The sequence below is a fragment of the Alligator sinensis genome, unplaced genomic scaffold (genome assembly GCF_000455745.1).
Source record: "Alligator sinensis unplaced genomic scaffold, ASM45574v1 scaffold885_1, whole genome shotgun sequence".
Lineage (NCBI taxonomy): Eukaryota > Metazoa > Chordata > Crocodylia > Alligatoridae > Alligator > Alligator sinensis.
Genome location: NW_005842056.1, coordinates 2,190,823 through 2,205,720, shown reverse-complemented (window position 1 = coordinate 2,205,720; position 14,898 = coordinate 2,190,823). Strand labels below are relative to the sequence as shown.

Below are 14,898 nucleotides of genomic sequence, written 5' to 3'. Positions count from 1 at the left end.
GGCCGCGCGTCCCCGGCGGGGGGGGCCCGCCGCCATGACGGGCCCCGACCCCCAGGCCCTGGTACTAGGCGGCGGGGCGGGGCGGGCGGTGTCCCAGCCTCATGCAAACGGCCGGGGGGTGGGGTGTCCCCCTCGGGAACCGCCCTCGCTCCTGCCCCAGAGGCCCCTTTTCCTGCGCCGTGCGGGCTGCCAAAGCCACCGGCAGCAGCGCTCCTCCCCGGGCAGGAGTCTTCTCACAGGGGTGGCACGTTAAAAATTAATAATAATAATAATAACATAAGATGAGTTTTCTTGGTCTTTTCCCCTCTAGGCTTGTATGATATTTTACGCGCAGGAAAAATATTTCAACTGTGCGACGCGTACGGCAAGTTTCGAACTGGACGAGCGTGCCGGCGGTCCCGTGTGGCTGTTTTTCAAGGCGTATGCGGCGTTACATTTAGGTAAATGCGAAGGACGGACTGCGGTGGGAAAGAGGAGCGGTGCTTCTTTGGTTTTTTGGGTCTCGCGTCATTTCTGCATTTCCGGTGTCGGCAGAGGACGTGTTCGTGGACCTGTCGAACGGGAGGGGTGGCAGGGACCTCGGGAGGTCACATCTGGTTCAGCCCCCCGCCCAAGGCAGGACCAGCCCCAGCTACATCGTCCCACCCAAGGCTTTGTCCACCCAGGTCTCAAAAACCTCCAAGGATGGAGATCCCACCACCTCTCTGGGTAACCCATCCCAGTGCTTCACCACCCTCCTCGTGAGAAAATTCCTCCTAATATCTAACCTAAACCTCCCTTGCTTCGACTTGAGCCCATTGCTCTTTGCTCTGTCGTCTGCCACCGCTGAGCACAGTCCAGCTCCATCCTCTTTTGAACCCCCCTGCAGGGAGTTGAAGGCTGCTATTGAATCCCCTCTCAGTCTCCTCTTCACTAGACTAAATAAGCCCAGGTCCCTCAGCCTCTCCTCACACGTCATGTCTCCCAGCCCCCCTCACCATTTGTGTTGCCCTCTGCTGGACTCTCCAATGTGTCCACATCCTTTCTGTAGTGGGGAGCCCAAAACTGAACACAGTGCTCCAGATGTGGCCTCACCCGTGCTGAATAGTAGAGGGGAATAATCACTTCCTTTGATCTGCTGGCAACTCTCCTACCAACGCCGCCCAGTATGCCATCAGCCTTCTTGGCAACAAGGGCACACTGCTGGCTGATATTCAGCATATTGTGCACTGTAACGCCCAGGTCCTTTTCTGCAGAGCTGCTGTCCAGTCAGTCAACCCCCAGCCTGTACTGGTGCATGGGATTGTTCTGTCCTAAGTGCAGGACTTTGCACTTGTCCTTGTTGAACCTCATGAGATTTCTTTTGGCCCAATCCTCCAATTTGTCTAGGTCACTCTGAATCCTAGCCCTACCCTCTAGCATATCTACTACACCCCCCAGCTTGGTGTCCTCTGCATACTTGCTAAGGGAAGAGACAGATGACACAGTGAACACAGGGCTTGTCCATGTGAGAAATGGTATCAGTATAATTATACAGAACAGGATGCATCTTTACATGTGGGCGGAGGAGTGCTTTAATTAGAGTGGCTCTTGGAGCCACTCTAAAGTGCCTGCAGGGTCTCATGCATCCACACTTCAAAATGTTGGTAGGGGCGCTTTAACTAAAGTTTTAGTTAAACTGTTCCCACCACTATTTTGAAGCGTAGGGATGCTGAATGCACGAGATATGGAGACTGCTGGAGCATACACAAGAGCACGCTCATTAGCACACTGCAGCAGACACAATTAATCGAGTCTGTTCCAACATGCTGTAATTACAGTGTTGAAGCAGTGTCCCTGCACTCTTAGAGGCACTCTTGTCTACAGGCACTCTTAGAGGCTGGCTTATTCAGAGAGGGATGAGCTTTCTCTAGGTGACAGCCTACTGCATCCGATGTTATAGCATATATGATGCAATAGGCTGTCACTTACAAAAGCTCACGCCTCCCTGAACACATAAGTCTGTATGCTATCTTCTTTTCCATTTTTAGAAAGAAATGGAAGGGAACAACTCATCTCTGAGCAGTTCTTATTTCTTCTGCTGTAATAAGCAAATAAGCCAATGATGATGAACTACAGGCTTGATCACATTTGTGTGCTTCCATAACACTTTGGTGCGGCAAACATTCTGCAAGAACAACATACAAACAAATACACATTTAGAAACTAGCTAACTCCTGTGACTCACAGCACATCAGTAAAATGTACAGCTACTGTGTACAACTAATTAAACAGTTGCTAAAACAATAAGAATTAGTGAATCAGTCCCCTGTCATGTCTTTCAGGTCAAATACAAGATGCTATTTTGTGGCTGGAGAATGCCAGAAAGTGTCACACCGATATGTCATTGTGTTGCCTTTTGGCACTCATTTATGCACACAAAAGATGTGAAGCCATTGGTGAGTTTTTCTTGTCTGTTGCATGTCCTTCATCATGAACCTGCAAACTCAGTAATCTTTTGCTACATCCATGCATTAAACTAAGGTATAGACAGTAGAATAAAAATGAAGATTGTTTTACAGAATTATATGTTCTTTACCAGATGTGTTAAATAAGAGTACACTTTTTGATCGATGGAATAGCCCAAAAAACTGCTGCATTAATAAAAAACCCCCCCAAAAAAAGTTGAAAAGGAAAATCTGCTCGACTGCTCAGTAACCTGCTTCTCTGTTGTTCTGATAATTATGTGTGTTAATATTTGTTCCCAAAAGCTTGTAAGCTTTTGGTCCAGTAAGACACATCACAAAAACCTCTTGCCTTTTTAATGTGTGTACAGCACTTTGAACTTGTGAACTTACATATGTGCTAAGTATCAGGCAGTTTAGAGCCTTCACTAGTCAATAAGGTGTATGTTATAAGAGATATCTCATTGTAAAAATCCTAGTTAAAAAAATTGTAGTTTTAATCTCATATAACTGGTTGACATAAACCTTAGAATACACACAATGGGCCCATCCACATGAGCGCGAACATGTAGTATGCAGTACTGCACGCACCACACACATAGGTATTCCCCACACTTGCAGGGTGGGGTTGACCCTGGGAGATCCCAGGGTTAAAAAACCCGTGCCTAAAAAAAGTGAGGTGGCGCATGTGGCAGCAGCGCACACTGCCTGAAACTGGAGTTTGGCCAGTTGGAGGCACACTCTGACTCCTGGCCAGGCTCCCTGCTGGAGGAGTGCCGCAGCTGAAACTCCTGCAGGACCCCAGGTAAGGTAAGGCTGCTGGCCCCAGCTTCCCCTACCCAACTTGGGGCAATGTGCCATGCGCCAGAGCACATGTGGCATGGGCATTCCTTGGGGACATGTAGCAGCACACTGCTGCTGCTGCTACTTGTCTCCAGGGAAACACGCGTTCCCATTCGTGGCGACGTGCCCCATGACTTCATCTTAACCAGCTCTTTTGCAGTAAATCTACCATAACGTATTCGCTAGGTTTTTATGATGAGATATCAGTCTTGAGTCAGTTATCTTATGAAGCGAAATTTGGGGGGCTAGTGTTACAAGATCACTGAAGGGATCCTGGTTTTCCCTGGTAAAAAAAAAAAAAAAAAAATCACAAATTCTCTGATTAAAATCCCCAAATCTGCGAATAAAATGAAACACCACTATATATAGGTATTAATTGAACACAATGTCTTATTGATATATTTACAATTTTAAAGCAATTTAGAAGCCTGGCAGTGCCTCAATCACTATAATAAAATAAATTTGAAATACCTATACGTTTTGGTGTTTGATTTCAGATTTTTTATCATGGAAAATTAGAGTTCCCCCTGTCCCCTTAGCTCACAGAGCACAGGGCCAAGTCCCTCACTCCCAAGCCACAGCTCCCAGCCCTGCCGGTGCCCCTTACTCCACACTCACAGGCCCCCGGACCGGCTGGTGCCCCTCATTGCCCTCCCACAGCCCCCTGCCTTCCCAGCCCTGCCAGAGGGGCCCCCAGCTGCCAGGACTATGGTGCCAGTGACCCAAGTCTGCAGCCCCCTGCTCCAGTACCCAAACACCAGCTGCTGCCCATGGGAGGTGGCAGCTGCTGAAGCAGAGCAGTGTGTGGAGCCCAGCTCCCCCTCCTTCCTGGGCAGCACAGCTGAAGTAGAGACCATGTGGAGGGTAGGGGTGGGCTCGGGCAGGAAGGGGACCAGCTCCCTGCCATTGTGAGCACTACTGGGGGGGCAGGGGACCTGTGCCCCACAGATCTGTGCGTGGGGTGTTGTCAGGTGTGGGCTGCTCACAGTGGGCCTAGGCTCCCTGCCCTTCTGCCCTCCCCTGGGCCTCCACAGCCCAGTGGGCAGGACCCGGCAGGGCAGGGCAGGGCAGGGCAGAGCAGGGCTGGGTGGGGAAGCTCCTTGCTGCTGCAAGCCACACGCTACCCTGGTAATGCGCCCCCTGCCCACCCTGCAGCAGAGATGGACACAACCCTATGCCACCACCTGTGCTGTTGCAGGGTGCACAGGTGACACTTTGCCAGGGCAGTGTGGCGCTTGCAGCAGGAAGGAGCTTCCCCACCCATCCCCACTCTGACCTGCTGCACCAGGTCCTGCCCGCCGGGTACAGAGGCCCCAGGGGAAAGGCAGCAGAGCAGGGAGCCCAAGGCCGCAGTGAGCAGCCTGCACCCACCCTCACCCCATGCACAGATCCGAGGGGCATGGGTCCCTCTGCCCCTAGCTCCCAGGAGTGCACACAGCATTGGGGAGCTGGCCCCCACCCCCAGCAGGTCCCCCACCCCACAGCGTCAGCCCTGCGCAACCCTCCCCTTCCTTCCTATGGGGGTCTTAGTCCCTCCTCTCCACCCCCACCAGACTTACCTGCAGGAGCTGCTGCCTGACTGCCCTCCTCCTGCTCCCCCCAGGCCCTTGCAGGCTGGAACTCTGCCAGCCTGCAGAGAGTTCTTTGCATTGCAAAATCCACGTTTCTCCACTAAAATGAGAAATCCGTGTTCTTCCTTGGGTAAAGGGGGAAACCCTCTTTTTTTCACCCTTTTTTTTTCTATGGCAAATGAAAAGCCCAGATCCCTGGAGATCAGGATAGTTTAGTGGTATAAGCACTGGCGATTGATCTAACAAGACTTCTATAGAACCAGGAAACGCCTTAAACCCCCTTACTTTAAATCTTGACCAACTTGACTGTGACCTTTACCTTTGCAAATGAAGTGAGTTCCTTGCAGTTTATAGCGAGCAGACATTTTGGATGCAGTCTTAAAACCCATCATAACTGTTGTTTTAGGCATTACACCGCATGGCACTTACCAAAGCAAGTATTCTTCTAATTAAAATTCTTTCAACTTTGGTACAGTACGCTCTACATTGGCTATCTGTCTAGAAACTGCCCTCTGACCTTAGAGGAAGGCTGTATGATTCCTGTATGTACGTATGTATTTGATGAACTACTGGGATCTTATCATACTAATCTGCAAAAATGACAAATATCCTAAACTCAGCAATTTCACCTGAATTATCAACAGAGATTTCATAGCAGAATGCCATAAACTATTCTATTTCTACAGCAACATTATATTATAAAATATATTGTGGAACATTTTTTGATATAGTATTATAAACAATTAAACTACATTTATTTAAAAAATTGGCAAAGTATAATTTATCATGCATTAACCTAGATGTTTTTAAATTGGTTGTTCTCACAGTTGTTTTCTGTAATTTCCCATGAGTGGCCAAGTCTCTAGTGCACACCAGCAAGATTTGATTCTCCTACTGTTAACCTCGAACAACAAGATGAGTAAAAGCAGTATAGCTTGGCATTAGCATCATCACATAATTATTAAAAAGGAAAGAAATGAAGGAGACAGAGGATATAGGAGAGAAATTGGGAAAGAAAGAAATTATGTAGAGGGAACAAAGTGTATTTATTAGGAGACTATTGAATAGCAAGAGGAAAAGGAGACATGGTGAAAATGTTTAGATTATAAAATGTCTTCCTTTATTAGATTTATATGCTTCCCTCCTGAGAAAAGACTCAGGGTGGATTACAATAAAAGATGAGTTGTAAAAAAACAGATAAAACATGAAAATAGAATAATAAGTGACAAATCCCCTGAAGAGTACCCTCAATCCAAAAAACCTACTCAGATAAAAGTCTTACAGTGCTTCTTAGAGATGTCTAGATCTGATGCTGATGGCCCTCAGAGGGGAGCAATTTACAGAGCTGAGGAGCAACTAACAGAAACAACCTATTTCATGGTTTTGCCAAGCAAACTTGTGGATTTTTGGTACTTGCAGGAGGCTGCTTTTGGCTGACTTTAGGTAATATGATGGAATGTAAGGAGAAGGCGGTGTGTTAGGTATGTAGGTCCTAGGTCATATAGGATTTTATAAGTCAAGACCTTTACTGTGAAAGCTCTTTCATTGTTTGGGTGATTCCAGGAACTCTGTATCTGTGATATGGTATTTGGTATCTTATACACAAGAGCATTTCACAATACCAGAAAGAGACAAACAGGAGATAAATGAAGTTGCGTGCAGAAAGTTTTTAATCTTAGAAGACACAACTTTCAAGTCCTGTTAGATTAATCAGAAATACTGAGTGCATAATACTTCCCAGGATTGCATCTAAATCCCCTACGAGAGGGAAAGCCTGAACATTTAAATGTCCTGTTTTTGCAAACTTTTCTATGCAGAAATAACCTTGAATTCAGTAGGCCTGCCCATCTGCACAGTTATCCATGTGTATAAATATTTGAAGGATTGAGCCTTTGGTTCATTTGGCAACTTTTGGCAATACAGAAGTTCTTGATGTACTTTAAACATTATTGGTTTGAATATTTGCTTTCAGATCGTGAGGCTGTTTTGGAGCTGGAGAACAAATTAAAGGAAACTCGGAAGAATATAGGGATTAATGCATTGTACTATGCAGGAATGTTTCTGTGGCTAATGGGTAAAAATGATAAAGCAGTTGAATACATTGACAGAATGCTGAAAATGTCTAATGGATCTAGAGAGGTAGTATATATTAGATTTTTTACTCATAAGACAAAACAATGGCAGAAGTTCTTGAGATTTAAAATTAAAATGTGAACATCACATTTCAGTTATATAATAAAATACTAACCAGCAGTACATAAATATGTACTATATCTAAAGCTGGATTCCCATGTCCTGTTTTATACAAAATCTCTCTAGTGCAAATGTGGGGGTTTTTTGCAAAGAAAAATAACTATGCTGAGTTTCTGCAGTAAAAAATGGAACTGGCTATATTCACTGATTTATTATTGTGTCTAATTATATATGCTGTAAAAACTGAGTAAGCAATTTTCACTCTACACACTTAAGCAAAACGATAGTGAGTATACTCTTACTGGTTTGAAAGGAATAGATAAACTGCTTCATTATAGTGCCATGAAAGTGGAACAACTATTTCATAAGTATAACATGGTGGGCTAAAATCTATGCTCCTTTTTGTTGATGCAAGTCAATTGAGACATACATATTAAGTAAGATGACATTGCTATTAAACTGTATCAAATATTGCTTATATGGCAAAAGGTTCTGCAGCTTGCTTCATTGCTTTAAATCATTTCCAAGCTACTTAGAATTTGTGATCAGCATCCTTTTAATATTTAATTCATTATAACATAAACAAAAAGTGAATGTATTTTAAACAAATTAAGTCATTCAGTTGCCTGATAAACTGTACTTTGGGCACATCATATCTGAATTTTTACAGGGCCTTGTGCTTAAAGGATGGGTGTATTCCACCTCTGACAAACAGAATGCTTTTAAGAAATCTATCAAATACCTAGATGAAGGGACACAAGACACTACTGATATATTTGGGATGATGGGAAAGGTATGACTGTTGATTCTTAAATTTTTCTATAGCTCTTTTATACTTTCTTTCTTGTATTTCTACTTTTACCAGACTTTGGCTGAGAGGACACAGGACACCTTCCTCTTCCTGTGATCACCCATTGCAGTGTTTACCCCATATTGTTTTCTGAGAATATAAGACTGTCACGGGATGGGGTCCCCATGGATGGCAGTGATGCCCCCAGGGCTCCCTGACTGTGCCAGTCTTGCCCAGCAGGAACCCTTTTACTTGCCTGCCACGTCTTGCTGGTAATTGTAATATAGGGAGGCTGCCCTCAATCTTTTTATCTGGACACAGTCCTGCTGGACCTTGCTGACCCCCATGGATTCTTGGCCCCTTTCTGGGTCCCGCTCAACATGGATGCCTCACAGGACACCCTAAGCCTTATGGGCTAGATGCATGGCTCCAAAACTGCCCCTTTACCTCACCCCAAGCCTTGCAGATGACATTCAGACATTGTCCCTCTGAGGCCTTAATTTAACAGGGCCTCCAGTCATCGTGGGGCTCTCCACAGCCCTGTCTCTCTCTGCAGCCCTGTCTCTCTCTCTCTCTCTCTCTCTCTCCGCAGCCCTGTCTCTCTCTCTCCACAGCCCCTGGCGCTGGGTCCACTCATCCCCTTTGTCACTATGCCCCTGGCGCTGGGGTCCGCTCACTGTAGTGGGCCCCGAATGAGGCCTCCTTCTCCCCCAGTAGCCTCAGCCCAATCCACCGGTTTATAAACAGCAACTAAAATATGAGCCCCTGGGCTATAACATAATACAAGGAGTTCAAGGTGTGCTCTGTCCCTTTAAAAAAGTCAAACTTCCCCCAGCACTAAGTACCTTGTAGGCCAGGGTATCTGGTGAGCTCCTGGAGCCCCTTAATTCTACCAGAGGTAGAACACGCAGTTAATCCTCTCTGGTGAGCTTCCTCTCTGAGAGCTCCTTCCCCCTTGGCTGCTGACAGAGACCTCAACCTCTAGTTCCAGCCCAGGGGTTTATGTGCGCCCAGGGCCCTGCCTCTTCCTGTGAGCTGACCGGCTGCAGGTGCTGGCTAATTCTCCCGTTAGCTGGCTGCCATAGCAACCTGCACCTGCGGGGTTTCTATCTGGCTCTTAGGGCCCTCTCCCTAGGCCGTTTCTGCTCTTAAAGGAGCAGGCACCTTACTGCCCTGTGACAAAGACCAATTTTTCAAAGGTCTTTTAGGTGTCTAAATATTCAGTTAAGTACCCAGTGTGGTTTTCCAAGGTACCTAAGGAGACAAAGTGCCCAACTCTCCCTGACTACCGGCTCCATCCTTGCTAATCCTGGCAATGCATGTGGATAGGGGAGGCAACTGTAGGGACTCAGTTGTCAATAGTGGCTACTGGTGAGCCTTATAATGACTATGTGGAGAAGGCTGAGGGCCTACCTTAAGTCCACCCCACTGTTGGCTCCTACTGCTGTAATAACATTTGGTCTGAATCCTTTTTCAGTTCAACTAATTGAGCAGATGATAATTTGCTACCAATTTAATAATATGTAATTAACACCGATAAAATATGCCACCTTTTTGAAACAGCAGGATAGTTTTCCTTTTTTTTCTCCATAGATAAGATATTTCATGATGCAACAGAATTATTCAGCTGCTCTGGAAGTTGTTAATCAAATAATAGTTGCTTACCCCAGTTTCATGCCAGCATTAATCCTAAAGATGAGGCTATATTTAGCTCAGCAAGACTGGGAGCAAACTTTAGAGACTGCACGAAGGTAGGGGTTGATAAAAAATATAAACCAAAATGTTGCTACTTATCTATTTAATCCTCTTATGCTTATTACTAGGTTAAACTATGTAGATATATTCATGGTTTTTCCCATGTTTATTGCTTTGGAGCAAGTTTCTGAACTTAAAATATTTTAAACAGTTTTCTTCCAAAGTGTTTCAATTTATTTATTTTTTCTAGCATTAAACAAAATGTCATGAGTATTGTGTCAACAGTGCATGCTCCATTTTATGTCAGGTAGTGTAAATTCTCAGATCCTATAGAGTCACTTTCTTTCCTACCGTTACACCCTCTGTTTTCAACAAATGGAAGTCCGTCTTGTCTTTCTGTCAATAGCTAGTCTCTACAGTGTGAGAGAAGATGCAGATTCTTAAAACATTAAATTTATCTGCACTTTAATCTGTTTTGCTTTGTAAAGTTTTATGCAACTAACATATAATTATTGTTTAAGAATCCTGAGCAAAGATGAGACCAATATAGATGGACTTCAAACTGTTATTGTAAATGAGCTTTCAAGGACTGGAAATTATGATGTGGTAAGTATTATCATAGAATAACTAATATCTTAGATTTCCTATTGAGGCCATGACCTTTTGTGATACCCAAAAACCTCATTCCACTTCTTCCAGAGGAGTGGTATAAGAAGAATCTAATCACAGAACACATTCCAGTACTTGAATGCAAAACCTTCCTCTTTTACCATCAGGTTATATTTCAGTTGATCTCCAGTGTTACTATTTTTCTTTCATGTATATTTGGTATGGGAGAGAAATTCACCTGCATGAGCCCCAACTTCAGCACTATTTCCAGGTTTCTGAAGTGCCATGGATGATCTAAATCAGTAGCCCCAACCTGTTTGGCAGACATGCCACAATTTAGCCCTACATTCCTCCCCCAGTGCGATTCCAGTTCCCTTCCCATGCCTAATCAGCTGCTCTGCTTTCTGCTCCCTGCCCTCCCAGCGTAATCTGCCCCCTTGCTTTCTGCTTGCTCCCCTTTTGCTCCCTGCCCAATTTGCTGCTTTGGTTTCTGCTCCCTGCCCTATCTGCCACTGTGCTGCCTGTCCCTTCCCCGATTTGCCACGTGACATGCACAGAGGCTGCCCATGCCAGTTGTGGCAGTCGGGCCACAGGTTAGCCACTCCTGATTAAATGATATCCTAGATGTTCTTTCCATGAGTTTCAATGATTCTAAGAGTAGTGAAATGACATGTCCTTGTCTAGAGCAGCAGTGGACAGTTATTTTGGCTGGAGGGCCCCTTAACAAGTTTTGGTGAGCTGTCGAGGCCGCACACATAAATCTTTCAGAAGATACCATTTTAACAAATTATAGATAAGAAATAAATCATATACTAAAAATCAAACATATATTGTAACATATTTTAATTTTATTTAAAAAATCATTTTGTCATGATTTATGTGTTTCTGAGTACTGTATATAGAGGTGATTGCTTAATAGCTGAAAATAAAGTCTTAGTCTTGTATACTGTATGAGGGGGGCTTTAGGAGGTGGTGTGTGTGTGGAGAGGGTGTGTGGGGGAGTGGGCATGTGTGGGGGGTGTGTGGAGGGGGGGGCATCTGTGTGGGGGCTGCCTACACGCCAGGTCCTTGGAGCTGGCATGGGGTGGGGGGCAGGCGGGAAGGGTGGGGGTGCATGCATCAATTCTCGGCCAGGTGGTATGGTGCAGATACAGTCTGCCCCCCTACCTCTAGTCCATGGCTGCCCCCACGGTGCTCTGCATGGGACCGAGCCCTGCCTGCTCCTGCCTGGGGTAGCCTGTGCCATGCTCCTGCCTGCACCCACCCCACATCAACCAGACAGCACTGCCCTAGCCCCAGCTCTGGCCAGTGCGCACAACTTCCCAGCAGGGCTGCTGCCACAGCCACCCCGATCCTGCCCCTGCCACAGCCACCCGGATACTGCAGGGCTCCCCCCTGTCTCCAGTGGCTCCTCCTCCTCTTCCTGCCCCTGCTGTGCCACTTCAAGCAGCAGGTAGTACAAGAAAGGGCAGTGGCCATGGGGACATGTGTTGGGTACCACATGCCCAGCCAGGTGGAGGGAAGCTGCACCTGGGCAGCTCCTGCCCCAGCACAAGGGGCTTCAGCTCCAGTTCTCGGCCACCTTCTACCCACTCAGCAACCTAGTGCGATGGTCAGCCACCTGCGGGCAGCTGAGTGGGTGGAAGGTAGCTTGTAGCTGGAACCCTGTGTGCTGGAGCAGGAGCCACTCGGCTGCAGCTACCCCACACCTGGCTAGGCGTGTGGTGCCTCTCATGTGTCCCATGGCCACCGTCACTGCCTCCTACCACTACCTGCTGCCCAGAGAAGTGCAGCAGGGGCAGGAAGAGGAAGAGGAGGAGCCACTGGAGGCAGAGGCAGCAGAGCAGTACTTGGGTGGCTGCAGCCACACTGGGAGCATCTCTGCTAGGAAGTTGTGCATGCTGGCCAGGTCTGAGGCTGCCAGCAGGAGTACGGTACAGGCTGCTCCAGGTGAGAGCCAGTGGGACTCAGCCCCATGCAGAGTGCTGCGGGGGCAGTCGCAGGCCAGGTACAGTCAATTGGCAGGCACCTGCCCATAGGCCAGATCCAGGCATGTGACAGGTTGGATCTGGCCCGCCCCTGGTCTAGAAGCTACACAAGTCAGTAATAGCCTAAACTAGTGCCAACATCTTATTAATATACATTGCAAATACCAATGCTGATTTGCTGATAAGTATTTTTTGCAGCTAATGTGGAATTCATCCAGCAGTACCATGGTGATAAAAGGTCCTAAGGGTAAGGGAATATTTATAATTCTGTTGCACAGCAGATATCAAGCATGATTCCACATTTAAAATTACATAGCACTGTACAGGCCATCACAGAGAAAGGGTTCATGAGAAAAGGCCAGTGGATCCATGACTATGAAGTTCATGTGGTTGGGTAGCAGCCACTGAGAGATTGTGCAGCTGGCCTGTATTCTTACTAATTAGATTATAAGAGTCTGTATCATATCCCCAAACCAACTTAGTTCATTGTACAAAGGCATTTTACTTGGACTTCGTTTGGCAGCCATGAATTTTACCCCCATGAATAAATAGTATTCAGTTGAGTGGTGTGTAAGAAATACCGGTATTTGAACTAGTGTGTATCATTTTGAAATAAGCAGTATATTAAATTTGTTCCGCAGGCATCATCTCAGCTTGGAAAGCTGATTCATTCTTTGGAAACTAATGAACCTCAAAACACAGACCTTCACTTTCAGAAAATCTGTGTGATCAGTAGATTGGTAAGCATATTGTGTAAGAACTGATGATAGTTATGGGTGTGATCCAATTTGATTTCAGAGGAACTTACATTTAGATATCTCAGTGACTAAAATGTGGGCACTAAGCCAGGAGAATTATCAAAATTGACCAACCATAGGCAACCTAAAATTATCTACAGTCAACAAGGAAAGCTGGAAAATAGCCCAGGAAGCTCAGAGGCACCTAAAGTAGCCAGAGGGCAATGCTAAGCATAGGGGTATGTTTGAAATTCCTGTCCCTCTCAGGAGCTCAGTCACCTGCATTCTCCTGGAATCCATTCTGTCTAGTCCTCTTTCTGATGTAGGCACCTACCACAGCCATTCAACTTTGAATTCAGAATATTTACAGCTGCTCATGCTGGGCCATTGTGAAACCAGTAATGTAAAAATTAAGGTGGCCAAAAGCACAGGAAACAAGAGGGACAATCACTTTATAACTTAGTGTTGATGACACTTTCAGAAGCATTTGGCAGAGTCCTCAGTTCCAGTTCCTTCTGGTAGGGTTATTTTCTGTTTTTTAACAAACAGCTATCTAATGCAGGGGTGGACAAAATATGGCCTGCAGGCCGGATCTGACCCACCAAGGGATTTTATCTGACCCACAGCATGTCCTTTGGCCCCATCTGGCCCAGACATGGGAGGCAGCGTGGGCCGTGGTATGTGCAGCTGGTCCCACTATCCCCAGGTGTGTGGTGGGGCAAGGGTAGCACAGCAGACGGAGTCCACTTCCTGGCAGCTTTGGCATCGGCTCCTGGCTGCTGCTGATAGTGTCATCATCACTGCCAGGCACCCCGAGGCACCCCAGCCTGTCTGCTTCACACCTGTCAGATAGTATCAATTGCCCCATCCTGCCACGCCAGCTCAGCACTCCCCTTCTCCATGCCCCACTCCCTCCCGGCCTGCAACAGCTTACCCAAATTCCAAAATTGGCCCTCCAGCCAAAATAATTGCCCATCCCTGATCTAATGTCAAATGCATAAATAGTCCTGGCAGCAGAGACTGGAACCCAGGGTTCCCTTCTCCCAGGGGAGGGCTGTAATCAATAAGCAACAGAGAGATGTTTCCTCTTGTTTGCTTCTTCTGGATCTGTGACTTTTGTGCTATCAGATCAGGTCTTCCCAGGCACATAGGTTTCTTCTCACCCCCAAATATGATCACAGCAGAACTTAGGCTAACATTAGACATCTGCACAGATCAGCAGTTATGAGCTCATGGCATGTGCAGAGCTCTGGCAGGAGGTGCACTGACATGCTGGTGAGGTCAGAGAGGTCACTGCACATGCATCACACAACCAAAGTGGGGTGCAACCGTGCCACCACCACAACTCTGTGGGTCCTCCTCTGTATATATATGCCCCATATCTATATATAGATGTGAAATTAATGTTTCTTTTCTGTATACTGCTTTGCTTAGTAATCTATCCATTGTGAATTTTGTTGGTTTCAGTGTGGCAAGAATCAATGTATCTTACAGAAAATATATCGATTCATTGAACATTCAGCTATGAAATTAATAATGCCAGAGGTTGATTTTACCAATGAGCTGGGATATCAACTGATCCTTCAGGGGAAATGGAAAGATGCTTCTGTGTGGTATGGAAAATCTATACAGCTGGATGAAGGCAGTGTAGATGCAATCACAGGTGCATTTTCTGTTCTTTTTTTTTTTTTAAGATAAGTGAAAATTTTAAGCACTTATCATAGAATCATAGAAGTAGGGTTGGAAGGGAGCTTGTAGATCTTCAAGTCCAACCCCCTGCCTGGGTAGGAGGAAAACTGGGCTTAAATGACCCCAATCAGGTAGGCATCAAGCCACTTCTTAAAGACCCCAGGGTAGGAGCCAGCACCACTTCCTTTGGAAGTTGGTTCCAGATCCTAGCCGCCCTAACTGTGAAGTAGTTCTTACGGATGTCTAATCTAAACCTACTCTCCAACAACTTGTGGCCGTTATTCCTTGTTATCCCAGGGGGCGCTAGGGGAAACAAGGTCTCCCCCAAACCCTTCTGGTCCCCCCTAGTGAGTTTATAGA

The 14,898-nt window shown here is 46.2% G+C and overlaps 1 protein-coding gene across 1 annotated transcript in view; it reads left to right on the top strand.

The window, feature by feature from the left end:
• Window positions 1-10: 10 nt before the first annotated feature.
• TTC21A (tetratricopeptide repeat domain 21A) overlaps window positions 11-14,898 on the top strand; it is a 76,703-nt gene continuing 61,815 nt past the window's right edge. The window contains exons 1-9 of the mRNA XM_014519619.2: window positions 11-61; window positions 311-440; window positions 2,304-2,417; window positions 6,810-6,976; window positions 7,701-7,823; window positions 9,414-9,571; window positions 10,037-10,121; window positions 12,754-12,852; window positions 14,317-14,512. Coding sequence (XP_014375105.1) covers window positions 35-61; window positions 311-440; window positions 2,304-2,417; window positions 6,810-6,976; window positions 7,701-7,823; window positions 9,414-9,571; window positions 10,037-10,121; window positions 12,754-12,852; window positions 14,317-14,512 — 1,099 coding nt within the window. The 5' untranslated portion in view covers window positions 11-34. The remainder of the gene's footprint in view (window positions 62-310; window positions 441-2,303; window positions 2,418-6,809; window positions 6,977-7,700; window positions 7,824-9,413; window positions 9,572-10,036; window positions 10,122-12,753; window positions 12,853-14,316; window positions 14,513-14,898) is intronic.